This window comes from Hippocampus guttulatus, chromosome 8 (genome assembly GCF_054856545.1).
Source record: "Hippocampus guttulatus isolate MCC_2025c chromosome 8, RoL_Hgut_1.0, whole genome shotgun sequence".
Taxonomy (NCBI): domain Eukaryota; kingdom Metazoa; phylum Chordata; class Actinopteri; order Syngnathiformes; family Syngnathidae; genus Hippocampus; species Hippocampus guttulatus.
The window spans coordinates 12,588,025-12,601,597 of NC_141268.1; the positions used below are offsets into that span (position 1 = coordinate 12,588,025).

At 42.3% G+C, this 13,573-nt stretch overlaps 1 protein-coding gene across 1 annotated transcript; it reads right to left on the minus strand.

Annotated features, from left to right (window-relative positions):
- Positions 1-621: 621 nt before the first annotated feature.
- On the minus strand, positions 622-10,743 carry ptgis (prostaglandin I2 (prostacyclin) synthase). Its single transcript, XM_086118442.1, has 10 exons — positions 10,590-10,743; positions 10,059-10,182; positions 8,747-8,922; positions 8,521-8,661; positions 7,830-7,942; positions 7,572-7,756; positions 2,444-2,612; positions 2,134-2,315; positions 1,277-1,428; positions 622-940 (listed from the first exon to the last, which is right to left on the minus strand). Exons 1-10 carry the CDS (start codon positions 10,658-10,660, stop codon positions 784-786), a joined length of 1,470 nt encoding a protein of 489 aa, XP_085974568.1. The 5' UTR covers positions 10,661-10,743; the 3' UTR covers positions 622-783.
- Positions 10,744-13,573: the final 2,830 nt, after the last annotated feature.

Sequence of the window (13,573 nt, forward strand, 5' to 3'; positions counted from 1 at the left end):
GCATTTTAGAATGAACTTGAGAATTATATATTGTGTGAAACAAAACACGCAATTAACTTTGATCGGGGAAACCATTGTTCACCTTTTTTCAAATCAAAAGATTTTTTAAAAAACGTGCAATGTTGTTCGTTTTCCTTGGCAAAATTTCACATCCATAGCTGGAATGGCCATCTGGCATACAGGCCAGATGCAACGTTAATATATATTATTTCCCCTCCATTTTACCCCAAGAGACCAGCCCAAAATTGAAAGAGAGCAGTCCATTAATCAAGTTACCCTATAGACAGCAAACTGAACCGATAAAGTTGGTGGCAGAGCTCTGTGGTAGCCAGGAATCATGTCTGAATGCAAATTTTGTCAGAAACTGTCTTCAAAATAGAACATTTGATTCTTGCAGTGGCAATTATATCCATTATTTTCTCACCATCGCTCAAACAACATGGCTGAGAAGTCAAGGTGTATCATACCATCAACAGTCGCAGTTTCATGTGATAAAATGCACAGTTTTCCAGAAGCTTGTTCAACACATTCATCATGCAAGCAGAAACAAACCTAAGTCAAATGTATTGTTTTGGGGGAGCGGGGGGGGGGGGGGGGGGGGGTTCCAGGACTGCTATCCAGCATGATTCACGTTTTTAATGTATTTTGGGGTCAGTCATGAAATACGTCAAACATGAAATGAAACCACGTGACAACAGCACAAAAAAAACTATTTCTGTATATACAGAACTAATTGTGGAATAAATAAATATACACATATAAATAAAATATCCATTGACTGAATTATCTTGAAGTCATTCTCTTTAGTCTGTAGCGCACTTGAAGATCTCCCTCCGGCTGGAGCATCCCAAAACCGTAGCGGCTCTGATTGACGGGCGGCACTCGAGCCTGTGGGTCACACACTTCCAGGTCCAGACGGGTCAGCATCAAGAGCACAAATCTGGATGCAAAGGAAGGTAAAAGTCAAACACACACACACTCTTTGGTCTTCAATCTGCTTTGTGAAACTAAATCATGTGACTGGAACTTAATGCCTGGAAACATACAAGCTCCTGCTATCTTCACCCTTTGAAGCCTCATTGCCCCCCCCCCCCCAAAACACCCTCGCACCCCCCAGCCCCAATTCCCATAATTACAGAATCAAAGGAATTACTACACTACAGTCTATCAACTGCCTTGAAGTCATTCTCAGCAAACGATAGTGACGCCACATCATCTCCCGGCTGAATGCGCTGCACGTACATGACAGAAGAGATACACATCTTAAAGCACTCACTTTTTAATGGTTGTCACGGCAAAGTCTTTCCCCACGCACATATTGCTCCCCGCGCCCCAGGGCATGGTGAAGTACTTCAGCCTTCTGCCGTCCTTGTAGAAATCATCCTTGGCTGTCAGATCTTCATTTAGGAAGCGGTCATACTTGAAAAGCTGTCACAAAGGAAAGATGGTTATTATTATTATTCATTTTTATATTATTTTAGTATGAGTAGTCATAGTAGTAGTAACGATATTTACTTAAAATTTTATGTCACTTTAACTATATTTATGATTTTATTGACATACCATTAAATTGATTAAACAAATGTTTACTTTTTTTTCAAACAGAGATGCAAGTAAACTTTTCGAGATTTTTTTTTTCTGTGCTGATTCCAAATATGGCCTCCTTTTTTCTGTAGTTAGTACATTAGGTTTCAATATGTTTTTCTCAAATGCCATAGTTATAAATCACAACGGATGGCTAAGTCTGCATCGTGCCTGAGGGTTCGAAATAATAAAATAAGAATATCACAAAAACCTGATGTGCTAGGAAAAAAAAGTGAAGAAATGTTTTTAATCACTTTCGAAAATACGTGTAGGGCCACATGAAGCGATCTCTGAATACCATTACCAGTTTTATTTTCCCGAATTTGGTTGTATATTACATACACATATATCGTACACATACTGCACATTTTATACCGTTTACATAGAGATTGCCTGGGATGAATAAAATGTTTTTTGGTGCCACATGTTGAGCTGCATGGGGTATTTACACCCACTTGAGTGAGCAAAAATAGTTCCTTGACCTCTAAATGTGTTGACGCATGACATGAATATTCTTAAAGCCTGCACTGTCCTCTTAGCACACAGTACCTGCGGTTCTTGGTGTATCTGCGGGTCCATTTGCGGGCTCAGAAAGGGAAACAGACACACTTTGTCCCCACGTCTGAGGTGGTACTCATCCCCGTTGGCCATGCGCAGGACCTTATCTTGCACCACGTCTCTGCTGATCATTGCGGCGGCGGTGAGTCGTAGGGTCTCTTTCAGAACGCTGTCTGTAGGATGGATGGAAACTCAGCCGACTTGAATAATGTGTTCTCCAACAAAAAAAAAAATGGCTATATTGCTGAATTATCTATTGTGACGTTCACAAAAGTGAAGGTGGATAAATGCCGCCACGAACCTAACACGGGTGTAGCGTGTGCTTTCTTCACTCGAGCCATGCTGGGGGCGTGCTGGGGGGAGCTGTCCTCCAGAGTAAGACCTCTCATCTCTGACTGGACCGCCTTCATGGCCTCAGGGTGAGTGAGCAGGAAGCCAAGGAGCCAAAAGGCTGCTGGTCCAGCATTACACTGAAAAGAAAAAATATATATATTCAATATTGACAGTTCATTTGGGAATTGTACAAGGGGGTTTAAGGTGATCTTATTTCCAAGCATGCTGTTTTTATCTACTGTACTGTACCAGGGATGGGCAACATATACATTTTAAAAGCTGATAAATATTACATGTACATTTTCCACCCCAAAAACCCCAAAACAAAACAAAACAAAAAAATGAGGGTAAATGGGGGGGGGGGGGGGGATCCAGGAAAACTAGGGGAAAAAAACAAATATTAAAACTTATTGAAAGAAAAAAAAAAGGAAAAAAATCTGTGCATTTAATGTATATTTCTTGTTCAGCAGTTTTGTGCCGTCCTTGAATGGTAATTTTTATGCAAAAAAAAAAAAGAAAACGTACAGTATCTGGTTGTTTTGTTGTTTGTCATACATCTGGTTAGAAAGTGCATGTCACAAGTCCTTTGTGCCCCCCTGTAGCATTGATGAAAAATTGTGGGCCCCTCCAATATTTAAGTCGCCCATCCCTGGATTCCACTGACTGGACACTTCATTAGACACAGCACACCAAAATGGACAATCAAAATAGAGCATAATTATCCGTGCAAAGGATCCGGCATACAGCTCTTACACGTGTACCTAATGAAGTGAGCAGAAGCAATGAGATTGGATTTTATAGCACTGTCAGCCTCTGGCTGAGAGACACCTGAGCCTGTCAGACAGTAATAGCTCAGGGTTAAGGGAGCCCTTTTTTTGGGGGGGGGGGGGGGGGGGGAGCACTGACAGTCAGGCCAATTGGGCACAAGCCGCAACACTTTGTCCTCTCTGCCCTTTTATATCCTCAGGTAATGACCCTCTTATCATGCCAGCAGAGACACTCGATGGACTCTGGTGAAATGATGTGCGGCAGTGGGTGACCTGTTGGACTTTTTACGATACGATGCTCGTTTTTTTTCATGAAAGATCATTAGGTCTTTTTTTTTTTTGATGAGGAGCTGTATGCCATTGCTGGCCTGGAGCTATTACGGCAATCACTTCTCCATAAAGGACATAACCTTCACATCTGTTCTCCTGAGAAGTGTTTTTAAAAAATACTGAGGTAGGCTATTCTCTTTAATAGCCTGTTGTGCTTTTTAAAAATATTTTGTGCTAATCTGCATGAATGACATTTAGACTGTGCTTCTAAAATGTTATGCTTGAAATAACAATTTTGGCAAGCAAACAACGGAAAGGCAGATCAGCAGAAATGTTGAATTCTTGCTGTATTGTGGCTTGGCAGAATTCGTGGACAAACCTAAAAAAAAAGTTGCCAGATCATCATGCTGCTTCCTTTACAATTTAGGACGGAGAGCTACAATTGGCCCACACGGCAACAAAAGGATTAAAAGAACAGCAGGAATACACTCAATAGATTAACACCAGTATAATAAGGATTATTGATTTCCTCATGGTTATTTGTTGTGAAATCAAATTTTCTTTTTAACCACAGTGCCAACTGCTGGGCCTGATGGTGCACTGGCTGACTTGCCCACACTGCAAAGTCCCAACTACTTCTCACCATTGCTTTTCCCAATGCTGTATTCCTGGCAAAAAGGAGCAGCAGTCTCCACTGCCCATATGGCAATAAAAGGATAAGGACAACATGTTCACTCTACTGTACCTTTATTGTATGATGTATGATGCTATAAAATAGCAATGGGCAAACAAAATAAATGAGTTGTTTAGCCACAATGCCATCTGGCGGGCCTTCACGAGGTCCGGTTTTTGAGAGATTGTTCTATGCAAAGAGGACCAATTGTAAATTCAACAATGTTTCTCAAAGTCCAGTCTGTGGACGTGTGATGGTCCCCACAAAAACTCCAAGTGGTCCGCGACAAAATTTGTGATTGAATTTTAGAGATAATTTGGAGCCCATTCTTTGCGGAATTGGAAGTCATTTTAAAATTAGATTGATTGAGTCTTTTTTCAGTTATTCAACTGTTCATTCAAGTTCAGGCTTATTATTAGTTTTCATTTCCGATCCAGTTTATCCTCACGAGGGTCACAGGGGGTGCGGGAGCCTATCCCAGCTGTCTTCGGGCAGTAGGCGGGGGACACCCTGAACCGGTTGCCAGCCAATCGCAGGGCACGCAGAGACGAACAACCATTCGCGCTCACACTCACACCTAGAGACAATTTAGAGTGTTCCATCAGCCTCCATGCATGTTTTTGGAATGTGGGAGGAAACCGGAGTACCCGGAGAAAACCCACGCAGGTACGGGGAGAACATGCAAACTTCACACAGGAAGGCACAGTCGAACCCACGACCTCTGCACTGTGAGGTCTACGTGCTAACCACTGGACCACCAGGCTGCCGCTTATTATTAATATTATTATTATTTATAATAATAATAATTTCTAAAATTGGTGGTTTACGTTTTTGAGGCGTGGTGTTGATAAATCCTCCCCAAAAAAATAGAGAAGCACTGACCCAGACTGCCTGTGTTCTGCAGTGAAATATTAATGATGATGATGAAAACTCATGTTCCTAAATAATTTACCACTTCAGGACTAAAACGTGTTCGCCAGTGATTGTGAGTCCCCATCCAAGTGTGCGTGTGTGTGCGTGCGCACATGCGCGCACGTACTTGTGCGCGCTTGCTTGCCCTCAAAAGGTGAAAGCCGGAGTTAAATCTACTTTCTGTGCTTATTTATTTCACCGTTGATCATATGCAAGCGGAGACCTGACATCACCCGGTAGCGTCATTTTTGCAAGGCGACGAGACAGATTTTCAAGCGCACCTCTGCGACTGCTTGCGTGCGACACGTTTCACAACACCTTTTCCGGCCTCCCTGCTAATCCCTCTATTCTCTCTGCAGGGATTGCTCCACTTTCCATGCCAGACTGTGTGCTGTGGGGATCCCAGCAGGCATGATGGAGCACAAACAAAGAAGCGGGAGGACTGACTAATGGTCTTTCCCCTGATCTGCAGAGCACGCCAGAGCTCCCGCAGTCAGCAGGTGACTTACTGGGGGTCTTTCCTCACATAGCAAAACGTCATTGCTCCAGTGGGGTTTTAATGAGGGGTGTGAATATGTTCTGCAGCAGCAGTCGAGGGCACAATTTAAGCTTGCTATCGCCACTTACTGGTCATATGAAGCAGCAAGGAAGTTTCACACTATGAGGAGTTTGAGCAATAAACATCCTTAATCGTCCAGCTTCCATGGAATTGGGGTTTGTCGTAGTAATAAAGACTTTCTAAAATTCTACTAGTTAACATCTTGCACTTTACTAGTTGTACGCTAATGTGAACGGGTTCACAGTTTTGCCTCAATAATCACATGTAGTCGTCAGGCCAAAGTTGTGACAAAACAGAGACTTGCACATGGATCTTAAGATGGACATCAAGTTGTTTGAGTATTTATCTGATATCCTTGATAAGGAGGACCAGCGGTTAGCGTGTCGACCTCACAGTGCAGAGGTCGTGGGTTCGATCCCGGCTCCGGCCTCTCTGTGTGGAGTTTGCATGTTCTCCCCGTGCCTGCGTGGGTTTTCTCCAGGTACTCCGGTTTCCTCTCACATTCCAAAAACATGCATGAAGGCTGATTGAACACTCTACATCAGGGGTGTCAAACTCATTTCACATTGTGGGCCACATATGGCCTCGGTAAATGTAAAGTGGGCCGGACCATTAAAATTATATATACCATACTCTGCTATAAATAACCAAAATAATGTATGTCTTTGTTTTGGTCTAAAGAAGCACAAGAACATTAGGACAATGTTGAAATGTAATCAACAGATCTAGCGGATACTCCATGAATTGCACCTTATTAAAAATATTCATTCGGTGTCTTTTATGCATTTTTTCACTTTTAAATTATTCTGCGGGCCTGATCGAACCTCCTTGCGGGCCGGTTCCGGCCCGCGGGCCGTATGTTTGACACCCCTGCTCTACATTGTCCCTAGGTGTGAGCGCGGGTGGTTGTTCGTCTCTGTGTGCCCTGTGATTGGCTGGCAACCGGTTCAGGGTGTGCCCCGCCTACTGACCGAAGACTGCTGGGGTAGGCTCCAGCACCCCCCGCGACCCTAGTGTGGATGAAGCGGTTCGGAAAATGGATGGATGGATTGATGGATGGATGGATGCCTCCTTGATAAGGAGGCTACGAGTATGTGACATGCTTACCAGTGGGGTCTAGCAGTGTTACTCATCCAGGACAGTGGTTTACGACTAGTAAAGTTTAACTGAGCTGTAGTAGGCCAAAAAATAAAACGCTAGTACGACTACTACTGCATGTACAGTAATTGTCTTGTAGAAAGTGTGTACTGGAACATCGACTTCGCATTTCTTCGATATATCGATTCGCTTATCGAGTCTGATATCCATCTTAAGGTTGACTGGTCAGGTACTAGTCGTCACTCGTAGTACAACTGGCATACTAGGAGGACAACTACATGTTACGAGTGAGGCATAATTGTGCACTAGTCGACATCTGTGCTGCTACCTCTAGTGACGGTTTCTACCAGCTAACATTTAGCAGTTCACGAGTAGTACTCGAAGAGCGCAGATGTCAACCAGTGCAAAGTATACAGTACATACACAATTTAGATAAAGGTCGATACTTAATTCCTGTGCGCACTCAAAAGAAGAAAAGGTGTGTCATCACTTAGTCAAAAAACAAAAAAAAACAGTCGTACTGTATAAGTCTGATGTACAGGTCCAGACAGGTTCTTACACTACTAGCTGTCAAGGAATCTTCTGGCCCAGCCTTTTTTCTTTGTTTGTTCAATGCACCAAATTCTCAGAGGCTGTTTGGGCGTGACGAGATTAATTTCCCTCGATGTCATTTAAAGTCTTTAAGCTTTTCAAATCCTTTTCCAGTTGATTCCCAGCATTAGAGCCGGCTTGTTTAAATGCCTTTGAACCAGATTATACAAGCCATAATAATGCTGAACTCCCCCCCCCCCCCCCGCCCCCCCAAAAAAAACCTCACCTGTGTGGTCCACAGCTGCAGCAAAAGAGCTCTTTTCTGCATCTCAGCATCCACTCCTTCTTTCTGGAGGAAGCGCTGGTAGCTCCTCTGCCAGGACCTCCACTCGGCCTCCCCGCTGTGCTGGTTGTTTGGAGACAGCAGTTCCCAAAGTCGCTTCCGTGACGAGTGGGCTGCCTGGCTCTCCCCTGTCAGGCACATTTGAAGTCAACCCACCGATAGAAGGTCAGAAAATAATCAAGGATGATTGTTGACGCTCACCTCCTTTGAGTGAGCAGCGAGCCAGTTTGGAAAGAAGATGGTCAAACTTGCGAAATTCGTTGTAGACTGCAGTGACGTCCTGCGTGCTGTCAAATAACGTGAGGTAGCCGGCTCTGTGCACAACAACAACAACAACCTCAGTCCGTGATATATTGTTTAGTTTTTATTTTCTGAATCCTTGAACTCTTAACAATGATTCTTGTTGCACAACGTCTAAAACTATTCCTAGCTACCGGTAATCGCAAAACGGCTCATAGAGTTTGCAAAAACCAAAAGCACAAACGCTTCTTTGTACTGAGTTTGTAATTTTGTAGCACACAGCTCATTGCTATACTTACACTCAATTTACAAATGATCAACACACTCCTTGCAAAACTATAAGCATATATGGATATTAATGACATTCTTCTACCAATTCTCTGGCCGCACTGTCACAGGAAAAAAACAGTTTGAGAAAATTCGGTCACTTTGCAACCGGCCTGAGCGTTCAAAATGATCAATCATAATGGAGCTGGGATCAAAAACATGCAGAATAGTGGCCATCGAGGACCAGCGTTTGACACCTGTGCTCAACAATGTTGTACTTTATAAACACAAACATTAAGCCATGAGTGCATCACAAATTTAAAGGTTGTCCAGTGTCAGATGGGCTGTATTCCTCTTGTGTGTCTTTATCCAGAGGTGAGGTTACCTGAAGAGGAGGCGGTAACATAGGCTGAACAGTCCCTCTCGTCTCCATTCCGATTGGCTGGACGGATCTGGTAACAGCAGCTCGTGAAGGTGAGCGCTTATGGAATGATTCATCTCGGACAAGCAGACACCTCGAAAATGTCTGCAGGCCAAACATCAAACGGGAATCTTGGTGAGATTTGCACAATTACAACACGTCAATTCCCATTGAGTGAATCACTGATTACGTTTCCATAAACATCCTCTCCGCTGAGGGCTCGACGCCTGGCAACTGCAGACCAAAAACTCTTTTTATGAGCTGCTGTCTGCTGTGGCTGAAGTCAAGGCGGATGTTGTCCTGAAACACTGCGTCGAAAGAGTGCGGATCTAACAGCACCGTCACGTAATGGCCCGCAACGCACACCTGGAAGCACATAGTTTTTCGTTGACTCACTTTTGTTCTCATATCCGATTGTTGCTGATGACAGAAAATAAGAGTGAGATTAACTAGAACCCGACAATTATGCAACAGGTAATGCATTTTTCATTCTTGTCCTTTAATTTGCGTTGGGCGTGTGCATTTGTTTAACAACTGCTGTACTCTGTCTTAACGTATCCAGTATCAAAGTCTACAGCTATTCAGGAATAGAAATCGCTTTCGCTGCCCGTTTTATTAAAAGATTAAAATGGATTTTTAAAACAAAATGAATGAGTTTAGAAGTAAAAAATAAAAGAATAAAATAAAGGTGCTTTATGGACATGTATTTCATATACAATGTTGTTCTGTGCAGCACCAGAAGTCTAAATACGGTATTCTGATGAATATTGTGCTTGTGGAATATGGATTAAAAAGAAAAATGCACAGGTTTCCATTCATCTGAGGGGGAGGACAGTTTGCCTTGTTCTGCCACTCGCCGTCGACTGAAAATGACGTCACAGTTGCTCAGGGGTCAGGTCACGACAAGTCACGGCGCACCTGTTTCTGAGTTTGGCCATATGATGTTCAGAAGCTGAGCACTGATTGGACAGTAGGTGAGCTGATAGCGATTGTGATGTCACTTTCAGTCACCAGCAAGTGAGTGAGACAGAGATGAGTGAGAACGGGTTCATTTTTCTGCTAAATTCATATTGTTTATACTGTTCACGACTACAGTAGTGACTAGTTAGTAGACTAGACTAGTAGATCAGTGACCAATGTATCAAAATATTATTATCAAGAAAAATTTTGACTTGACACCCACTTTAAATACAGTTCTTTTTACATTGGTTAATTTGTAAATAATACTTGTATCAATTACTTTTTAGAGAAAAAATCTTTTTAACATGTACAACTTGCTATTATTCTTGGCGAAATATTCGGATGATATTGCGAGTCGTTCTATGTCTTTCAGCAAAGTAGAAGTATGTGCGCATGTCGTGTGCATGCCCACACCGATTGCATAAAAGCGGTCTCTTTACATTGCAAGATGCTTCTGTTTTCCTGTTCCTGTTGTCGACCCACTTTTGTAAGCCTGCAACTCTGTGAAGCCTTAAAGGAACCTTCCGTTCGTATTTACTTACGGTAAAGACATCCCCGTGTTTCTCCTTCATTCGGGACAAAAACTTTGCGACATCCTTTTGGAATGCAAGTGCGTGTCCCAACCATGGTATAATACCTTTGTCCAAAGGGGGCTCATTTTCCTGTCTGTGTCAAGCAGAGAGAAAGAAAAAAAAATGTGTCTTGATAAGACAGCTCATTTGTGTATTTTTCCACAAATATCAACTCGAAGTTGTCGCACGACATTTCTCAACCAATTTGCTTCTTCCGTGCAAGAATGCAACTCACTTTGAACGCCTGTGTGGACTGTCCTATTCGATTGTTGTTCTACGTATCAAAACGAGATTCCTTTGTTTTAGAACTATATCAAATGCTCTTGCTGCAATCAAACCTGATCACAAATATGCGTTCTGCTATGCACCACACACAGATTGCCACTTGCTTTAGTGCTACGCACTGCAGTATACATGTGGTAACATGTATTAAGCTGTCCAAGAAGTTCCTCAATCCAAATGTATGCACGTATACTGTAAATGAATGAACGAATGACTTACCTGGTGCGAGTGTAGTAGAGGAGAATGAGTATAGGAACACATATAAGTAGTAAAAACAGCACCCACAGCATGTCTGTGAAGTGATAGATGTCCTACCCCCGAGATAATGTACTCCATAGCCAGAGGTAACTGACTTATATGTGTTCTCAAGATGAGTTTCTTTCTTGTCAGGAGGCGTGGAAAGGTGTGGCTGCTGACATGACATGGCTTACACAATGTAACAAAGCATACAGCACTGACATATTCCACTAAGTCAACATCGTGCGATCGTTTATAAAACAAACAATCAAAAAGGATTATATAATATTACAATTTTAGGGCCTGCTTGGAGGTCAGCTAGCTTTGTTTACTTTTCTGCTAGGTCAAATTTTCCTGTTCTACTCGCAAATACTTTTGCTTCAATTAAATAATGCGATCCTCATTTCATGACTTCATGTTCTTTTTTTGATAAGCCCATTTTGTTTTTTTTGGTTTTTTTTGTAGTGCAATGACATCAGCATCACCATCATGGCGAAAGGACTCATGTTTCATAAACACGAGGGTTGATGTTGGGACTTGCATACTTCAAGGCAGGCGTCATTCTGTGACGCAAGCCCTTCAACGTAGAGAAACGGACTATATTTAGGATTTCAGTCAAGATGAGCAAGTACACTTAAGGAACACATGATGACACACTGAATGGAAGCTCAGGGAATCTTACCTCACTCGAAAGTGTATCCAGGGGAGAATGTTTTGTTTCCACTCGTGTTGTATGTGACACTGTGAGTAATGAGAATGACTAAACATATTTTGAGATACTGTACATTTTGTAGTACAACTGTACAACACACGTTTACAGAATCCTACAGGTTGAATTTATTTCTTAATGGACTGCAGTTACATTGACACACAAAGAGTGGTTGATGCATCCACCGCACCAGCAGGGGGCAGTAATGCACTTTATGAAAGCTGTACCTTTCGAATTCGTTTTGAACAGTCAACATGGCTTCCACTACACTGCAAGTTTGGATCAGGAAAAGTCAAAGTAAATCCAGTAGTGACTTGTACCAAATGATACGTTAATTAGGCATTTGATTTGAGCCCCCCCCCCCGCCTAGGATTGGATCATTATATTGTATATCCATTTTTTTCAGAGTAATTTAAATTAATTCCAATAAATGTTTTATTGGCATAAATAATTGGTTGACTTCTTCACCTTTATTTAATGTTGCCTATCCAGTAAAAATGTGTTTTGATTGATAATTAATTGATTAATTTAAATGCATTATAGGGAAAACATTCAAAATGGCAATGGCTGAATGATTAAAAAGTATTTCACATATTCTACATAAACATGTTAAATTATTATTTCCTGTTCTTGTTATTTGAACTTCGACTACGAATGACCTAGCACTTCTGTCCATTTTAACACTTTCATGCACCCTGCAACCTGATAAGCTGTCCACTGTAGTAACCGCTGTCCCTGAAAGGGTTAAAATTGTAATTTGAGCACAAACATTTTCCCTCCTTTTGACACAGTATTGAAACCCCCTAAATGATACGCAGTTCACCCACAACACTAATGAGGACAAGTGTGAAAGAGAATGAATGGATGATTGCAACCCCATTTACAATCAAAATGATCCTCTCAGATTCTTTAGAGTGCAAAACAAAGTAGCAACAAACCAAAGAACGATCCTGTTAAAAGAACAATAAAAAGTGGGGGGAAAAGACATATTTTTAAATGTATGCGTTTTTAAGTGAGGATATTGGTCATGGTTAAATTGTTAGAATGATTTGGTGATATGCAGTCTACCATGTTTGGACACGTCAGAGAGACAAGTCACATGTTTTTTTTTTAAATATGAAGCAGACCATTGCAGGTTGCCATAATTTTATTTTACTTTGTGGCTAACAGACAGTCGTTGTGAGGAACCCGTATGGGTGATTGTCATAAAGCTGCTGTAAATAAGATGACATGAGGATGATGCACAATCGAGTTCACATCAGCTTGGAGCAGAGACACAACAGACAAGGCAACCCAAGCAATTGCCAAGGGGCCCGAGCAATAAGCATTGTGTTCGATATTGCGACATGTCAGAAAATCGCCTTACTAGCTGTTGATGGCTGCTAAGGCTCCCAGCAACGGGTGATATTAAGATAAGAAAACCTTTATTAGTCTCGCAATGGAGAAATTCCCAATTCACAGCAGCAAAGTTATGAAAGGAAGAAGTAGAACAACAAAATATAGGAGCTGCTGGAAAGGCAGCCACTCTCGCGGCGCCATTTTGAAGTCAAAATAACAAAAATAACACAACACAACACATAGGACACAGACAGTCGTGCAATCTTCACCACTTTTCTGCATACACTTTGTTGTCTGAAGCAGTTCTAGATGAAAGAGGAGAGGATCAAAGTGTCCTTTCACCAGTGGATCAGAGATGTTATGCTGAAAATGTGCACACGCCTGCTACAAGCTAAGTTTTGAAAGCAAACACGAAGCTGTAGCGTCCATTGACGAAAAGAGATGAGTTCACTTCTCCTGTCCCACGTAATCCGCTTCAAACTCCAAGCCGCGACTCCCAGTTCCAAATCCGCATCGGCGCTCCGCGCTAACGCTCCTTTCTTCTCATTACTCATTTTAAATGAGCACAGACCAGCAGTCCCAAACCACCGGTCCGTGGCCTGATACCGGCCCATGGGCCATTTGGTACCAATCTACACAGATAGATATACGGGGAAAGATATGTGACTGCATCAACTCTAACAGAATCGATATCTATCTATCTATCTAGACAGACAGACAGACAGATAGATAGATGCATTAAATATGTATGCATGAAGGTGGTCAGGTTAAGGGGAGGAGTCTCTCATTGGTTTAGTCCATTCGGGCTTTTTTTCCCCTGTCTACAGCAGCAGGAACTGCCAGAGAGAGAGAGAGAGAAAGAGCGCCACCGTCTTTCCGTTCAGTTTTTTCTCCCACTCTCTCTCTCTCTCTCTCTCTC

Coding starts and splice junctions, on each gene's coding strand:
- ptgis (XM_086118442.1), bottom strand. CDS start 10,660: ATGCTGTGGGTGCTGTTTTTACTACTTATATGTGTTCCTATACTCATT. Junction 7,943..8,520: donor TGTTACCGCCTCCTCTTCAG/GTAACCTCACCT, acceptor TGTTGTGCACAG/AGCCGGCTACCTCACGTTAT. Junction 2,316..2,443: donor ACACGCTACACCCGTGTTAG/GTTCGTGGCGGC, acceptor TCCATCCTACAG/ACAGCGTTCTGAAAGAGACC.